At 46.8% G+C, this 15,112-nt stretch overlaps 1 protein-coding gene across 1 annotated transcript in view; it reads left to right on the top strand.

Annotated features, from left to right (window-relative positions):
• The first annotated feature begins 984 nt into the window (after nucleotides 1-984).
• The window catches only part of TRPC5 (transient receptor potential cation channel subfamily C member 5), a 220,095-nt gene continuing 205,967 nt past the window's right edge, over nucleotides 985-15,112 (top strand). The window contains exon 1 of the mRNA XM_084813356.1: nucleotides 985-1,362. Within this exon, the coding sequence (XP_084669482.1) occupies nucleotides 985-1,362 (378 nt within the window). The remainder of the gene's footprint in view (nucleotides 1,363-15,112) is intronic.

Raw genomic sequence — 15,112 nt, 5'->3', positions numbered from 1 at the left:
CAATGATCCAACTTAGTGTGGCAGCCTCATATGGATGCATGTTATTGTTGTTTGCATTGTTTAATTGGACCTTTATCCCACCCTTCCTCCAAGGAGCTCAGGCTGGCACACAAGGTCAGTCCTCCCTTTTATCCTCACAATGACTCTGCCCTGCAGGCTAAGGTGACAGACAGTAAGTGGTCCAGAATCATTCAAGAAGAGTTATGACTGAGCAGGAATTTGAACTCAGGTCTCCCTGGGCTATGTCCAGGGCTCTAGCTCAGACTTCCCCAATCTGGTGCCCTCCAGGTGTGCTGGACTGCAATTCCTATCATTCCCATGGCTGGAAATAATGGGAGCTGTGATCCAACACATCTGGAGGACACCAGGTTGGACAAAGCTCCTCTAGTCAATATACCACAGTGGCCCAGAATGATCAGTTGTTCCAAGGGAAGCCCGGAAGTTGGCAAGGAGGGAGAGGGCCTTCTCGGCGGTGGCCCCCCATCTGTGGAATGAGCTCCCTAATGAGGTCCGCCTGGCACCAACGTTATTATCTTTCCGGCACCAGGTTAAGACCTCTCTCTTTTCCCAGGCATTGGTCAGCACATGATGAGTTTCTGGATGTGTCTTTAGTTATGACTGACAGTTCAAAGTTGTTTTTAGTTATATGTTGTTTGTGTATATTGTCCATGTGCTTTTATGTAAATGGCTTCTAAACTTTTTATATTGTATTTTAATGTTTTAACTTCTGTAAACTGCCCAGAGAGCTTCAGCTATGGGGCGGGATAGAAATGTAATTGATGATGATGATGACGATGACGACGACATGGAGAACATATGGGAAACATTCCCTCCCCACCCCACAAAAAGGGATAATCCTTCATTATGGGCACATGCATACAGAACATCCCACACAAGAACTTCCCCAAGTAAGGAATTTTGGAGCTCCCTCTTAAAGAGCTGCGTTCTCTCATTTCCAAACAGGCTACCCAGTCGCTATGAACAATGGCTCAGCTGTACTACAAAAAGGTGAACTACTCACCCTACCGAGACCGGATCCCGTTGCAAATTGTGCGGGCAGAAGCAGAGCTGTCGTTGGAGGAGAAGGCCTACCTCATTGCTGTGGAGAAAGGGGACTATGCCAGTGTGAAGCATTCCTTAGAGGAGGCCGAGATCTACTACAACATCAACATTAACTGCATGGACCCTCTTGGACGCAGTGCCCTTTTAATAGCCATAGAGAACGAGAACCTGGAGATTATGGAGCTGCTCCTCAGCCACAGCATCTACGTGGGCGATGCTCTCTTGTATGCAATACGGAAAGAAGTGGTGGGGGCCGTGGAGCTACTTCTGAATTACAGGAAGCCAAGTGGGGAGAAACAGGTATGTCAAGGATGAAAGTGAATGCTGTATGGTTTGACTGGGGATATCGGAGAAATCCATAATGGATTCAAATGAGTTTGGATTTCTATGAATCCAACCTGCAGAATCCACAGTGGACTGGCTTTTACTGAGTCACACAGATTCTGCGGACTTGTGGACCAGTTTTTCACTGGGGGGTGAGGGGATCTGCACTAATTCACATTAGCGCAAGTGTGCATTAGCGCTAATGTACACTTGTGCACTTGCACAACTGCGGTAATGCTCATTAGTTACTGTGAATTTGCATGAGTGTGCATCAATGCTACTGCAGATTAGCGCAAGTAGAATGAAATTCCGCTTTAAAAATCCGATTCCATCAATAAGTGGACGACAGAACAAAAGACGACTTGCAATCTGCAAAAGACTGACAGAGTGGATTGAACACAACCTGAACATACCTCCCTAGGTGTGATTTTCTTTATCTAGATTGGAATGGGGCAGTATCTGAGATATTTATTATACTCAAACATTGGGATGCGTGGAGGATTCTGCTTACATGGGTTGTAACAAGGGACAGAGTGAGAACTTGGCAGATGGGGAGTTTGGAATATGCAAAGTTTGCACAATGGAGGTTCTGCTTAGGGTGGCCATGTGTCCTACTTTACAGAGGACAGTCCTCCATTTGAAGGCATCCTGTGTTTCAAGGGCTTCCCAGTCCAAGTCTGGCTTCAAAATGAAGAACCATAAAAAGAGAAAACAGGGGCCTAGAGGTTATCCATCAACAGTTAGCAGCTGGACAGCAGATTGAGCAAGGCACCCAGGTCACCTGGTCACTGTCTCCCCACTATGGTGAGATGTATTGTATTTCTGTTTAAATTATAGTAATTATTTCCAGAAGTGGGTTCCATACATATAAATTAGCGTGGGCAAATGTAATGCAAATCTATGGCCCTTTTTTGATGTTGTGTAAGTGACCACCCTAGTTCCTTGGCTGCTTTTGTGATAGGCTGAGATGGGCAGGGAATATTTTCTTTTTTTCACCAAGAAAAAAAAGTGTTGTTGTTTGAATGAATAATTAGTCTGTTGCTTTTCTTGTTCAAGACCATTGTTTCCCCTCTGTGGAATTTCAGATTGTAAGCTCCTCAGGGCGAGGATCTGTTCCCACATACTCTGAAAACAGTTAGTACCTGGACAGCAGACTACATAGGTCAGCTGGACCAGCTGAAGTTTCCAGTTTTCAGAGGCAGCCCCACAAAGAGCATGTTATGGTAGTTATATACAGGTGTTCATTTACTTTCCCTTTATAGTCAAAGGGGTTTGTCATCCAAAGTTTTGGAAAACAAAGGGAAGCTTCTGCCTTGGGTCCAGTGTGATGTGTGATCCTATTCTGAGGTTCTGAGCTGCAGCAACCCCCTATCAATGTTTAAAAGGCAGGTTCCAAGGTGAAAGAGAGAGAGAGAGAGAGAGAGAGTATATATATATGTATTTACTATATATATATATATATATATATATATATATGTGTGTGTGTGTGTGTGTGTGTGTGTGTGTGTATATACACACACACACACACATACACACCACACTGATTATAGAACACTGTCCCAGAGAGGCTCATCTCATGCCTATCTTGATGTCTTTTCTGGGTGAGGCAAAGACCTTTCGATTTTTCCAGGCCTTTTAATCTGTTTTAGCTTTTAAATTGACTTTTACCTCTGCCCAGTAAGGTTGAGGTTCTCAAGTTACAATTGTAACCCAGTTCCTGTTGATATCAGTGGGACCCATTTACCCTTTCTGTGCATGTTTCTTTAGAAGTAATATCTCCTCTATTCAATGGAACTTTCTTCCAAAGGAGGGAGCAATCCCATATGGATCGACGGTCACCTTTGAGCCTGTGGGCAACAGCCTATCTAGTGCAGGGTGGGAGGAATGGTGAAAAGTGGATCTCCTCCCCACTCCCACCACCCTGCTTTCATGGCTACACAGCCGATTTCGGCTGTCTAGCCGCAGGACCTTGGAGCGCGGGAAAGGCCAGCCAGACCACACATAGGATGTGTGTGCACTTCCGACCTCCCCCGCCCCACCGCCCCTGGGAACGCCCCATTTCCCCCACTCCGTGCTGCTCTTCCGAGCATGGAGTGCAGGGCTGATCCACGCTGCCTATGAGGTGGCGCGGGAGGGGGTTGAGGTCGGTTATCTGGGAACCAATCTCGGAGCGTGGGCTCCGAGGCCAGTCCTCGGGAACCGACCTATCCTATGGCCATCTAGCCGCTGCCTAGAGGCCATAGGATTGCACCCTAAGTATACTTGGGATAGCAAGCTAGAATCCCAGATGAATTCCAGTTCTTTCAATCAGTGTTAGCTTCCACTAAGGCTGGCATCTTAAGCATGGACTACAAAAATGACTTCCCGCAAACCCAGGAAAACAAGCAAGACAACAGCCCCAGAAAAAAAAGACAACAGTGTGCAATTTAAGCTATCAGAACTTTATTAAACTTCCATAAACTAGGATGATAAAGACTACCCTTCAAGCTACCATACGGAAGGTAGCCCCTAAAACTCCCACAGTTGAACTCATCTTGAGCTACAAGCCAAGGTGCAGCAACCCAAGGGGAAGGTAGTGCAAAGGGCAAAAACTAAGGCTGTGCACAGACCTCCCGCCCCCCCCGCTTTGCTTCGGATGCTGATTCAGACCTTCCAAAGTGGCCCTTTTTCACTTTGGACTGATTCAGACTCCATCCACTTCAACTCAAATCTGAATCCGAAGTGAGATTCAGATTTCGAAATCACTCGTTTTGGGCGTTTTCCTATTGACTTGCATGGGAAAACACAAACAGCCGTACCTTTTCAGTTTTCATGATACATCCATGACATTTGGGGAACTCTCAGCCCCCATGGAGGGGTGCCCACCTGCCAAATTTCCGGCAATTTGACCCAGTAGTTTTTGTGCTCAGTCACTCGGTGCAGGTAGAATTTGATTTCTTCAACAAAAACTCTCAGCGCAAAGAGCTATCCCTTTTCACTGCTTGCACAGAAGTGCATGACATTTGGGAAACTCTCCCCCTGCCCCCCAGAGGGGATCCCACCTGCCAAACATCAGACAGTTTGGCCCAGTAGTTTTTGTGCTAGGCACAGGTGAAATGTGCTGTTCTCAGGGACTCAAACCAAACTCAGAAGGGATGATAATCAGAGTAGTTCAGTGTGTTGAAGCAGAGGAGGTCACTATCCCTAATCTCTGCTGTAGGTTTTGTTGAAGTGCAAACAGCCCCTTTCCCCTAGTACTTCTTATTCTGAATCACAGTCAGTGACCTCAGGCTCTCTTTGGCTGAATTCAGCGTACACACATTACAGGCAGGCAGGCTGGCAGGGTAGTTTGTTTTTGTAGTAATGTGCTTTTTTGTTTGTTTTAGCACACACGAAATGAATATTATACACACACACACACATACATGTATGTATGCATGCCACACCACACCTGCTAAATTTCAGACAGTTTTTAATTCAAGCAATGATGCAAGTGAACTGAAAGAACTGAGTGTAGCAAAGTGCAGATCATTATCCAGTTTATATTTATATATGCAGTTGGTGACCTGATCAGGCACTGGAAACCTCCACCTTGTGAACCTATACTTCCCCCACCCCATCTCCTCCATGGTGGCCCGCCTAAGCCTCTTGGGAGTGAGAGATGGAGAGCTTGCAGGAGTTCTGGCAGCACTACCAGCCTTCTCCTTGCCCCTGCTGCTTGCTGGGATGTGGGGGTCTCTTCCCTGAGCAAGACCGATTGGTGCTGCCTCCTTGAGTGCAGGAGCAGACTGCGGGGGGTGTTTTGCCCTGGCTGTTTCCCCTTGCAGTGGCGGCAGACAAGAAGAATGAAAGGTAAAAACCTGTTACAGAAGTGTGGGGTTGGGTGAAACAAAGAACAGGGAAGAAACTCAAACTCAGTACTAAATGTTTGGTTTTGTAAATAAAGAATCTACAAAAGAAAGAAAGGGAATAATTGAATTCAGATTGCGAATAAAGAAGGACACACAAAAGTGCACACACAGGATCTCCCTCCAGTCTCTCTCTAACAACAAAACTGCCGCCTAGCCAGCATGCACCCCTCACATGAGGAAATGGAGGCAAGCAAGCAGGATGATCTCTCCACTCCGGTATTCCCCCCTGTCACTGTTTGGAGACTCCTGGGTTACGTTCAGGCCTAATTTGGCAACTGGAGTTGCCATTTGCCAAAGCTCCCTCCCTCCTCCTCCTCCTTCCTAATCTCTTGCAAGTTGATTCATTTGGTGCCAGGCTGTCTGGGCTGCTCAGAATGCATCAGAAGAGCTCCGAATCACCGAGGTGGACTGAGGCACCTCATATAGGAGCCACTTCACCTTGGGATGCCTTGGTGCTGCTCTGAGCTGCCTCATATCATGCCGAGGCACCTCTGAATCAGCCTGCTTCACCTTGTTATTCAGGCTTCGGACTGAAGCAGTGCACAGCCCTAGTAAAAACCTGTTTTCCCCCAGTGCCAATTTGAAGTCAAGAAGAAAAAAATCCTTCTTGGCTCCAATTCAGTCAACCAGCTAAGTCTGCACTGTCAGGTCAAGAGATGAGTGGGCCATTCCTTCAGCTTGGGCTGACAAGGATCCAGTGGAAAGAGAGATTGCCTTGTGTGGCATAGATGTCATTGAATCAGTCCATCTCTTTCTGAGTTGTACCACTTATTTTATTATAAAAGTTCTAGCCTAGAGAGAACTGGCTTAAAAAAATTAATGGAGGACCAGTCAGTCATGTGCCTCTACCTGCAGTCTGAAGTGGTGCAGCCCAAACAGAGGTTAAAATGAGTACTACTGATCCATGGGCCTATTGTTGAGTCAGGACGGGTGTCACTGCCATTGTCATCTTCTGTCAGCCTTGAAACTGAACCTGCAAAGAAAAGAAAGACTCGGCTTAGACATGGAACTCCATGGATGAGTGGAGAAAAATAAGATATTGGAAGAGAAGGCTGCATGCTTCTAGCACACAGAAAACTAGGTGTCCAGGAGAAGAGTTTTCAAGAATATGGAAGAGCATTCAGTCATATGAGCCTTCACCCAGTCAGAAGCCACCACAAGACATAGCACTTTGCATGCAAACATTCACAGACACACAGGAGAATGCCACATTCAAACAGGCCAAACAGCACAACACAAGAAACAGCAGGAATAAAGATGGGTGCAGCAGAAAGGAACAGCAATGACAGGACAAATAGACAACAATGAGAATCACAACAGGTACAGTAGGACGTCACACACAGCAACAGGAATGCGAGTGAAGCTGGAACCCAGGTGGGGTAACAGGAATGAGGAGAGGGTGCTACACACTTCTGCAGGAATGGTAGGACACCACGCTCCAGATCACCGTTTTTTCTCCTTCTTCTCAACATTCTGGGCCTCCCCCATGATTTGTGATGCTTACGGTAACCTCATAGGAGGATTGGAATAGACACAAATGCAATGCATACTTAACTTGGAGTGCCCAAAGGAAACTGAGCTTTGCTAAGGGACTGTGGGCTTTTTTGTAGGTTGCTGTACTATGACCTGGGAGGACATGTGGCATTGTGAGGGTGGCACGGTGGTTGGAAAGGTTCCTTGCTTTCAGTTTGACAAAAGAATGAGGCTGGAAAACCTTCTGGCATGTCTGGCCATGCAGGAATGAAGGCTTTTTGTAGCCACAAAAAACAAAGATAGATCCTGGAAGGGATTGGAAGAACCCCTAACCCCAATGCCCTATTGCAATAAAGCAAGATGTATTTGAAATAATCACATATCCTTCCTTGGTTCACCTCTCCCTCCCCTTGCTCTATTTTTTCTGTACCTGTTATCATATTGTAAGTCCCATGGGGCAGGGACCTGTCAAACCTGTTCTTTCTATACTGCTATGTACGTGTATGTTGACGTATCTATAAAAAAATAAGTAAATGGGAGGAGCAAGGAGAAATAGGAAGAAGACTATCGACTGCATCTCATACATGTTTGCTCAGAGGCAAGCCCCATTAATTTCAATGGGACTTACTCCCAAGTAAGCATGCCTTGAAGAGTGCAACCTCAAAGTAGGGATGTATGAAAGTGACTTACCTTTTTGCGGATTCTGTTCATGGGGGGGGGAGGTGTTCCGTCCCTCCCCCCGGAATCCTTGATGAGGGGGAGGTGATCCGGTCCTCCCCCCCAGAATCCTCAACGGCCGGCTGTGCTCCCCGGCAGCTCCGCGGAGCAGCCGGCCAGGCCCAGGCCAGGGCCGTCCGCAGCTGGATTTCTGGCCATGGAGGGCTCTGGGTAAAAAACAACAACAACAAAAACACGTACGCAAAAGGCGCTATTTGCGTTCCCCTTTCTTTTCTTCGTCTTAGTCTACATAAATATTGACGTAGACTAAGACGGCGAAAAATAATGAACGGAAATTTTTTTGCATTGGCGCACGCGTTTTTTTTTAAAACCCAGACGTGATAGGCTACATAAGTCTTTACGTAGCCTATCATGTCTATGGGGGAAAAAAAAGACCAGACTGCAAATGGTGGCAGCGGCAGCCGGTCGGAAGACCAGCTGCCGCCGCCACCGCCGAAGCCACCGTTGGAGCCGCCGCCGTCTGGAACATCCGCCCAGGTAAGTCTTGTCCCAGGGGAGATCTGCGGGGGGCAGGGGGGGAGGCCGTTCTGCGATGGATTTTGGGGGGGCGAATGCACTGGCATTCGGCCTCACCGAGATCCGTCACGGAATTCTCTGACATCCCTACCTCAAAGGCTTAGGTAGAGGAACACTGGAATAGGAAAAGTCTGTAACCTACCTCATTTGGAAGCCTTTGGGCAGCCCCCCAAACATTATATAATACACACACATACACACGCACATACATGCACTCACACACACACACACACAGAGGAGAAATATTATATTATCAAACTGAAGGAAGATTAATTGTCTGTCCCTGACCAGCTTCAATCTAGCCGCAGGCACAATGAAGTCTAAATGAGAATATCTTCAGCAGCTTCTGAAAGATTCACAGCCCATAAGCAAATGTGCCTGGAGCTTCAGACCTGCTTTGGAGGTCCTTCCCCTAGACTGAAATGCAAGGGGCAAGCTGAGCCTATGGAAAACACCCCCCCTCCATGGAGCCGGTTTGCTTCTCCCCACTGCCCTTCTCTGAGGGGCAGGGCTTCAGTGAAGGGGCGGGGCCTCCACTGAGGCCTCGGCAGACGAGAGGGGGACCCATCCATGGAGTTCACTTCCACGTATTTCAGTAAAGTGCCATCTGTCTCAAGGATGGAGCAAGAATGTAGCAAGCTCAATTTGCCCCCAGGGCACTTTCTGGGACAGGTAGCAGGGTGGCCCCAAACATTTTGCTGCCTGAGGTGAAGGGAAGATGCTCCCCATCCCACCTCAGGAGCAGTGGAAGCTGGTGGCTCTAACATCAGTGGGGCTGTGAATCTGCTTTGGGTTTCAGTCAGAACCAGTCAGAACTCTAAAGGAGCTCTCCAAGGTTCTGAGCCTGGCACTGAACCCTATCCCCAAAATAGGTTCAGCCCCTCAGAGAGCTCCTTTAGAGTTCTGACTGGTTCTGACTGAAACCCAGACCCCCACTGACATTGGAGACACCAGCTCCCCTAGTGAGAAGCAAACTAAACTGGCTGTTGAATCTTTACTTCAACACTGGTGATGTGACACCATCCTCAGCCTCAGTTGAGGGCAGCTGTCTAGCTTAGAACATAAGCTGCAGGGCAGAATGTGGATCTCCATTCGTTTTGGACTTCAACTCCTAGAAGCCGCTGCCATCATGGCCAATAGCCAGGAATGCTGAGAGTTGAAGTCCAAAACATCTGGAGATCTACCTTCTGCCCACTCCTGGCTTAGAATATGCAGGGCAGGTTGCCTAGAATATGTAGCTCTGTCCTCCAAGAAAGGGAAACAGCCAGGGGGCTGCCACTGCTGCCTCCTCCACACCACCCAGTATCTGCCACCTGAGGTGACCACCTCACTCTTCCTCATGATAGGGCCAGCCCTGGACATACATGGAAGGAAAACCTTCACCTACTGCATTTGTGTGTGCCAGACTATTGGCACAGAAGCAGACCCAATGCAAAGTGGCAACCCTTCCCAGGTTTCATGGTCCCTTTTTTGTTTTTAATGCACCCTTTTCTTGGAAGAATCACACCTTGGTGGCAGATAGGGATGTACAAATCTGCCAAACCCAAGCTCACCAAAGTTCTCTGAATTCATCTCAAAGCTTGTTCCGACTCAAGTCTATGTCCAATGGTGAGCTTTGCTTTAACTCCTTTTCATATGAAAATCCATGTATATTTTCAGGTGTATTTTTCCAAATGGACACATGAATTGTGCACATATTTGAAATGTACGCATTCTTCTCCCTTTGATTAAAGCATGTCTGCGCACATTTTTAAAAAGTTCACAGTTTTTCATGTGTATTTTTCAAATGTATGCATGCTGTCGTACTGTAAGGAAAAAACTGGAGGCTAAAATTTCGGCATCCCTGGTATTGGGTACCTAGGCCCTGATGTGGTACCTGATGTGGTAGGCATGGTTCCTTTGGAAACTGAGACCAGAGTGTTCACATTCACCCAGATTTACTTAAATTCTATAAATAAGGATTAAAACAATGACATAAGCTAAATGCATTTATTAAAGAAAGATAAAGAAAAGTTTAACAAGCATACAAACCTTCCACGCAGCAACAAAGCAAAGATAAGACATACTCACAAGGAGCTACTTTAACATGAATAGTAAAGGGACTCTCTCCCACTCTGAACCCTGGCTTCAACCATGGCATATAACATAGACCACAGTGTAGCAGGCTCAGCCCAGAGTAAAGAAAAAAGACTGAGATCTCTTCCATGTACCCCATTATATACCCTCTCAAAGTTGATGTCCTCCCCTCTAATACATATTCCAAAATCTTAACAACTACTGGTCCATGTCATTCTATATGTCCCATCTCATGACACATTTCCCAAATATTCCCTCCTAACTCTTGTTTACTGTAACACAGGTCTAAGGCCTCCATTCATTCATTCATTCATTCATTCATTCATTTAATTGCCCATCTGGCTGGTCACCCAGCCACTCTGGGTGATGTACAGAATATATAATAAAACAGTTTAAAACAATAAAATTCCACAGTAAAAACATCATTTTTCTAAAAATACCCGAACCCACCCCAAATGCCTGTCTGAACAACCATGTTTTTAATGCACGGTGGAAGCTCATTAAAGAGGGGGCATGGCGGAGTTCCCTAGGGAGGGAGTTCCACAGAGTAGGGGCCACCACAGAGAAGGCCCTCTCCCTCATCCCCACCAGTCTAGCTGTCCGGGGTGATGGGATAGAGAGAAGGCCATCCGAGGCTGATCTTGTTAAGCGGCCTGTCTGGTGTTGCTGGAGGCACTCCTTAAGATAGGCTGGGCCGGAACTATATGGGGTTTTAAAGGTCAAAACCAACACCTTGAATTTGGCCCAGAGAACAACTGGTAACTAGTGCAACTCCTTCAGCACTGGAGTGATGTGATCTCGCCAGTGGCTGCCTTTAATCAGGCGAGTCGCTGCATTCTGTGCCAGCTGCAGCTTCCAAACCGTCTTCAAGGGTAACCCACATAGAGCGCATTACAGTAGTCTAGACGGGAGGAGACCAGGGCATGTACTACCGATGGCAGCAGATGGTTGGGAAGATAGGGGCGCAGCCGCTGTATCAGATAGAGTTGGTACAGCACTGTCCGGCTTACTGCTGACACCTGAGCCTCCATGGACAGCTGGGGCCCCCAGGCTGCGGACCGGGCCTTTCCAGGGTAGCCCTACCCCATTCAACAACAGGCTAACATCTCCCAACCTCCTCTTGTCTCCCACCAAAAGTACCTCAGTCTTGTCAGGGTTCAGCTTCAGCTTATTCCTCCCCATCCAGCCACTCCGTCTCCAGACATTTGGACAGGGATTATTATATGGCCAACCTTGGTGAAGATTTGAACGAGAGGCAGAGCTGCGTGTCATCTGCATATTGATGACACCACACCCCAAACCTCCTCATGATAGCCCCCAGCGGCTTCACATAGATGTTAAATAGCATCGGGGAGAGGATGGAACCCTGTGGCACCCCACAAGTGAGTGGCCACGGGTCCGAAACCTCCTCTCCCAGTGCTACCCTCTGGTACCTGCCGGAGAGGAAGGACCGGAACCACTGCAATATGGTGTCTCCAATGCCCAACCCCTCCAGGCAGTCCAGGAGGATACCGTGGTCAACGGTATCAAAAGCCACGGTGAGGTCAAGGAGAACAAGGAAGGAGCATTCGCCCCTATCCAGAGCCCTCCTCATATCATCCACCAAAGCAACCAAGGTCGTTTCTGTCCCATGCCCAGGCCTGAAGCCCGACTGAAATGGATCTAGATAATCGGCTTCTTCTAAGTGTGCCTTCAACTGCATCGCCACCACCCACTCAATCACCTTGCCCCAAATTGGCAGATTCGAGACTGGGTGAAAGTTGTTCAGAACCTGGGGATCCAAGGAGAGCTTCTTTAAGAGTGGTCTTATCACTGCCTCCTTGAGGGCTGATGGCATCACTCCCTCCTCAAGGGAGACGTTCACCACCGCTCACCCAGTGGGTGATCCCCTCACCCAGCCTCTCTCTGCAGCCCATAATGAGCTAAGATGGGCAAGGATCAAGTAAGCAGGTGGTTGGCCTTACAGATGAAAACACCTTGTCCACTTCATCAGAAGGAAGAAGCTGGAACTGATCCCACAAAACTGGTTTGCCACAGACTGCCTCTTGCTCACTAACTGTATCCACAGCACACAGAATAACACTCCTAATCCAATCAATTTTATCTGCAAAGTGCCTTGCCAAGGCCTCACAGGAGGCCTTAGAATGCTTCAGTGGTTCCGGAGCCACTGGACCGACCAGGCTCTGGACCACTTGGAACAGCCTCCTGGGACAGCACTCTGCGGACGCGATAGAGGCAGCATAATATTCTTTTTTTGCTGCCTTCACTGCCACATGATAGGCTGAAGATACAGCTCTAGTCTGTGTCTGATCGTCTTTGGAGCGAGACTTCCACCACCAGCACTCAAGCCGTCTCACCTCCTGTTTCAGAGCTCATAACTGCGGTTTGAATCATGGTGCAGTCTGAGCCCTGTTCGGGGGAGAGGGCATTTCGGAGCCACCCGATCTAATGCCCCAGAGATAGCGGCATTCCAGCCACCCACCAGGGTCTCAACCAAGTGGCTGTTGGCGTGCTCCAGAGAATCCCCAAGCGCATTCAGGAATCCATTCGGATCCATAAGACACCTGGGGCGGACCGTCTTAATGGGTCCTCCACCCCTGCAGAGGGGTTGTGAAACCAAGAAGTGATCTGACCATAACGAGGGGGTGGTGGATATATTATGTGGTCAACAGCTCCTTTTTTCTTCCCTTTATTTCCAGACAGGGGAATCCCAAACCACAACGTGTTCTTATCTATGGCCCCTTACTTTTTACCCAGTTTCCTTATAAGGAAGACGCAGTTGATAAGGTTGGAAGGTTATCAAAAATCTCTTATCAGCATCAGCATCTAGCATGCTTTTAATACGGTGGATCTTATTCCCCTACTTGCCCTGTTGCCCATTAGCTTTAACCCCCTCCCCATATTTTACTCAAATGTGAATTGCAAGGCCCAAGAAAATCCTTACAGTACACATTTTTATTTTGGTCCACAAACTACACTGCAAGCTTTGACTGCAGATTGCATCCATGATCAAAGTCCATGTACAGTCCAGAGAGTGTGAACTGGATAATCCTGATCAAAAATGAACTGAAACAAATTTCTCATACATCTCTAGTTGCAGAGCATCCAGTTTATTGTTGAAACAGTATTTGAATGGGGTGAGTGGTGGTGGATAGAAGTAAATATTTAATACTGTATTTTGCAGAAGCAGTGAGGAAAGGGATGCTTTAGCAGGTAATATACACTTTTAAAATCTGTTCTTCAGCACTGCTTGCTTCTACCACCTCCAGACTGTATATGACAACATTGATGTGTGTGTGTCTGGTAGTTTCCCCCCCGCCTCACCTAGGTAACAAAATACCTTGAGCCAGCTCTGGGGGAAAAATGCCTTTTCCAATCATTTTAAGTGCTGAAAGATGCCATTTCCCTGAACACAGAAGCACTTCCTTGAGGGAAGACATCTGGATCTCCTGTAACAACTGGGCATTTATTGCATGGAAAAATGCCCAACATTTGAATGCAAACAAGTATTTGTCCAACTGTTTAACCTTTCTTGGCTTTAACAACAAAAAAGGGATTATAAATAGCAGAGGAATACAGCGGAATACATTCACTAGTTGCAGAATTAGCAGTATTTTGCTTAGGAATATAATGTTTGGCTCAAGGATCTCCTCTGAGAGGACAGCAATTTCTGCATTCAATTACTGTAAACTAAGTGCAGCAAATCCACCAACTATATAGTTTGAAAGACCAAGGAAAAGTATGGGGAGATGAAGGCTGTGTTGTAAGCGAGCACAGCATGTAGGACTCTAAACCAGACTGGGTTGGATGCAGACTAGCAGTACAATCTTACAATGTCCACCTAGAATTAAGTCCCACTAAGTTCAGTGTTCCAGCACCAACCCTGTAGTAGTGCACTGGACCATCATGGGTTCATCAGGCCCCTTCTTTGTTGGTCTTCAGGAAGGCTCTGAAAGCCCACCCATTTCTGGTAGCTTTTCCACAGTCTATGGCCTGCAGGTTTTATTGGTGATATCTGTTTTATAGAATTTTTCTTGAATATTTATTGATTGCTTTTTATGGGATTTGTTTTGTACTGTTTTTTGTTGCATGATGCCATGGGAGGGCTTGAATGTGCCTTCAAAATCGTAAAATAAATAAGATTACTTCCTTCTTGTCACCACTCACTTCTGATTAACCCAAGTTGGAGGTGGGTGAGTTTCCGCCCGACTCACAGGACGTTTATTCAGGAGTTGGGAAACAGCCAGCTGAGTTCCCAGTTTTCCCATCCATCCAAACCTTAAGCCTTTGGGTATAACCCACACAGTCTAATCAGCATGTGGGATCCTTCCTTCCTTGAAGGCATAATTAAGAATCTGATCCAGCCCAAATGTCCAATTAAGTAAAGTTTACTAAAGGGAGAGTAAAATAGGAAAGCAAGGAAAGTAGTGAGTATGCACAGTAATTGGGGATGTACAAGAATCCGTTTCTGCTTGCAAAGTGTATGAGCAGGATGTATTCACAACTCCAAACACAGTGCAAGTAGGAGAACTTGTTCTCCGAAAATGTTTGCAAATTGTCAAGCACGTCCAAGTTCAAAACATACACAATTTTTTATCCAGCAAGCAGTTCACAATTGCGCAGTTTTAAAATTGTGCAATTTCACGCTTTAGTCTATGTGGAAATTTGCAGAAAATCTGAGATCGTTTGTGTGTGCAGCTTTCACTTTCTATCCTGTTCATTTTGCACAATTTTCCCATACCCTCAGAACGAACAGAGATTGCACCTGTGAGCGTGAATTGATGAGAGATGAGTGGCGAGCTGAAGTTTGGACAGTCTGGGTGAACACACATCCCTAAGAACAATAAAGAGACATTTAAATGGTTTATGAGAGTACAGGTCTATATGAGTCTCTGTTGAATGAGCTAGCAGAGCAAGTGAAAGAGACTCCAGATTCTCGTAGGCATTGAAAGGAGCCTCTCATGCTGAACAAATAGGGAGAAATCATAAAGTCCTTAGGCCAGGTTTTATGCTATTTTATCAGGGTGATCACA

The sequence above is a fragment of the Heloderma suspectum genome, chromosome 9, assembly GCF_057233095.1.
Source record: "Heloderma suspectum isolate Gila_16-S chromosome 9, 16-S_ref, whole genome shotgun sequence".
Taxonomy (NCBI): domain Eukaryota; kingdom Metazoa; phylum Chordata; class Lepidosauria; order Squamata; family Helodermatidae; genus Heloderma; species Heloderma suspectum.
The sequence above is the reverse complement of the archived record's forward strand: the minus strand, read 5'-3'. Positions and strand labels throughout refer to the sequence as shown.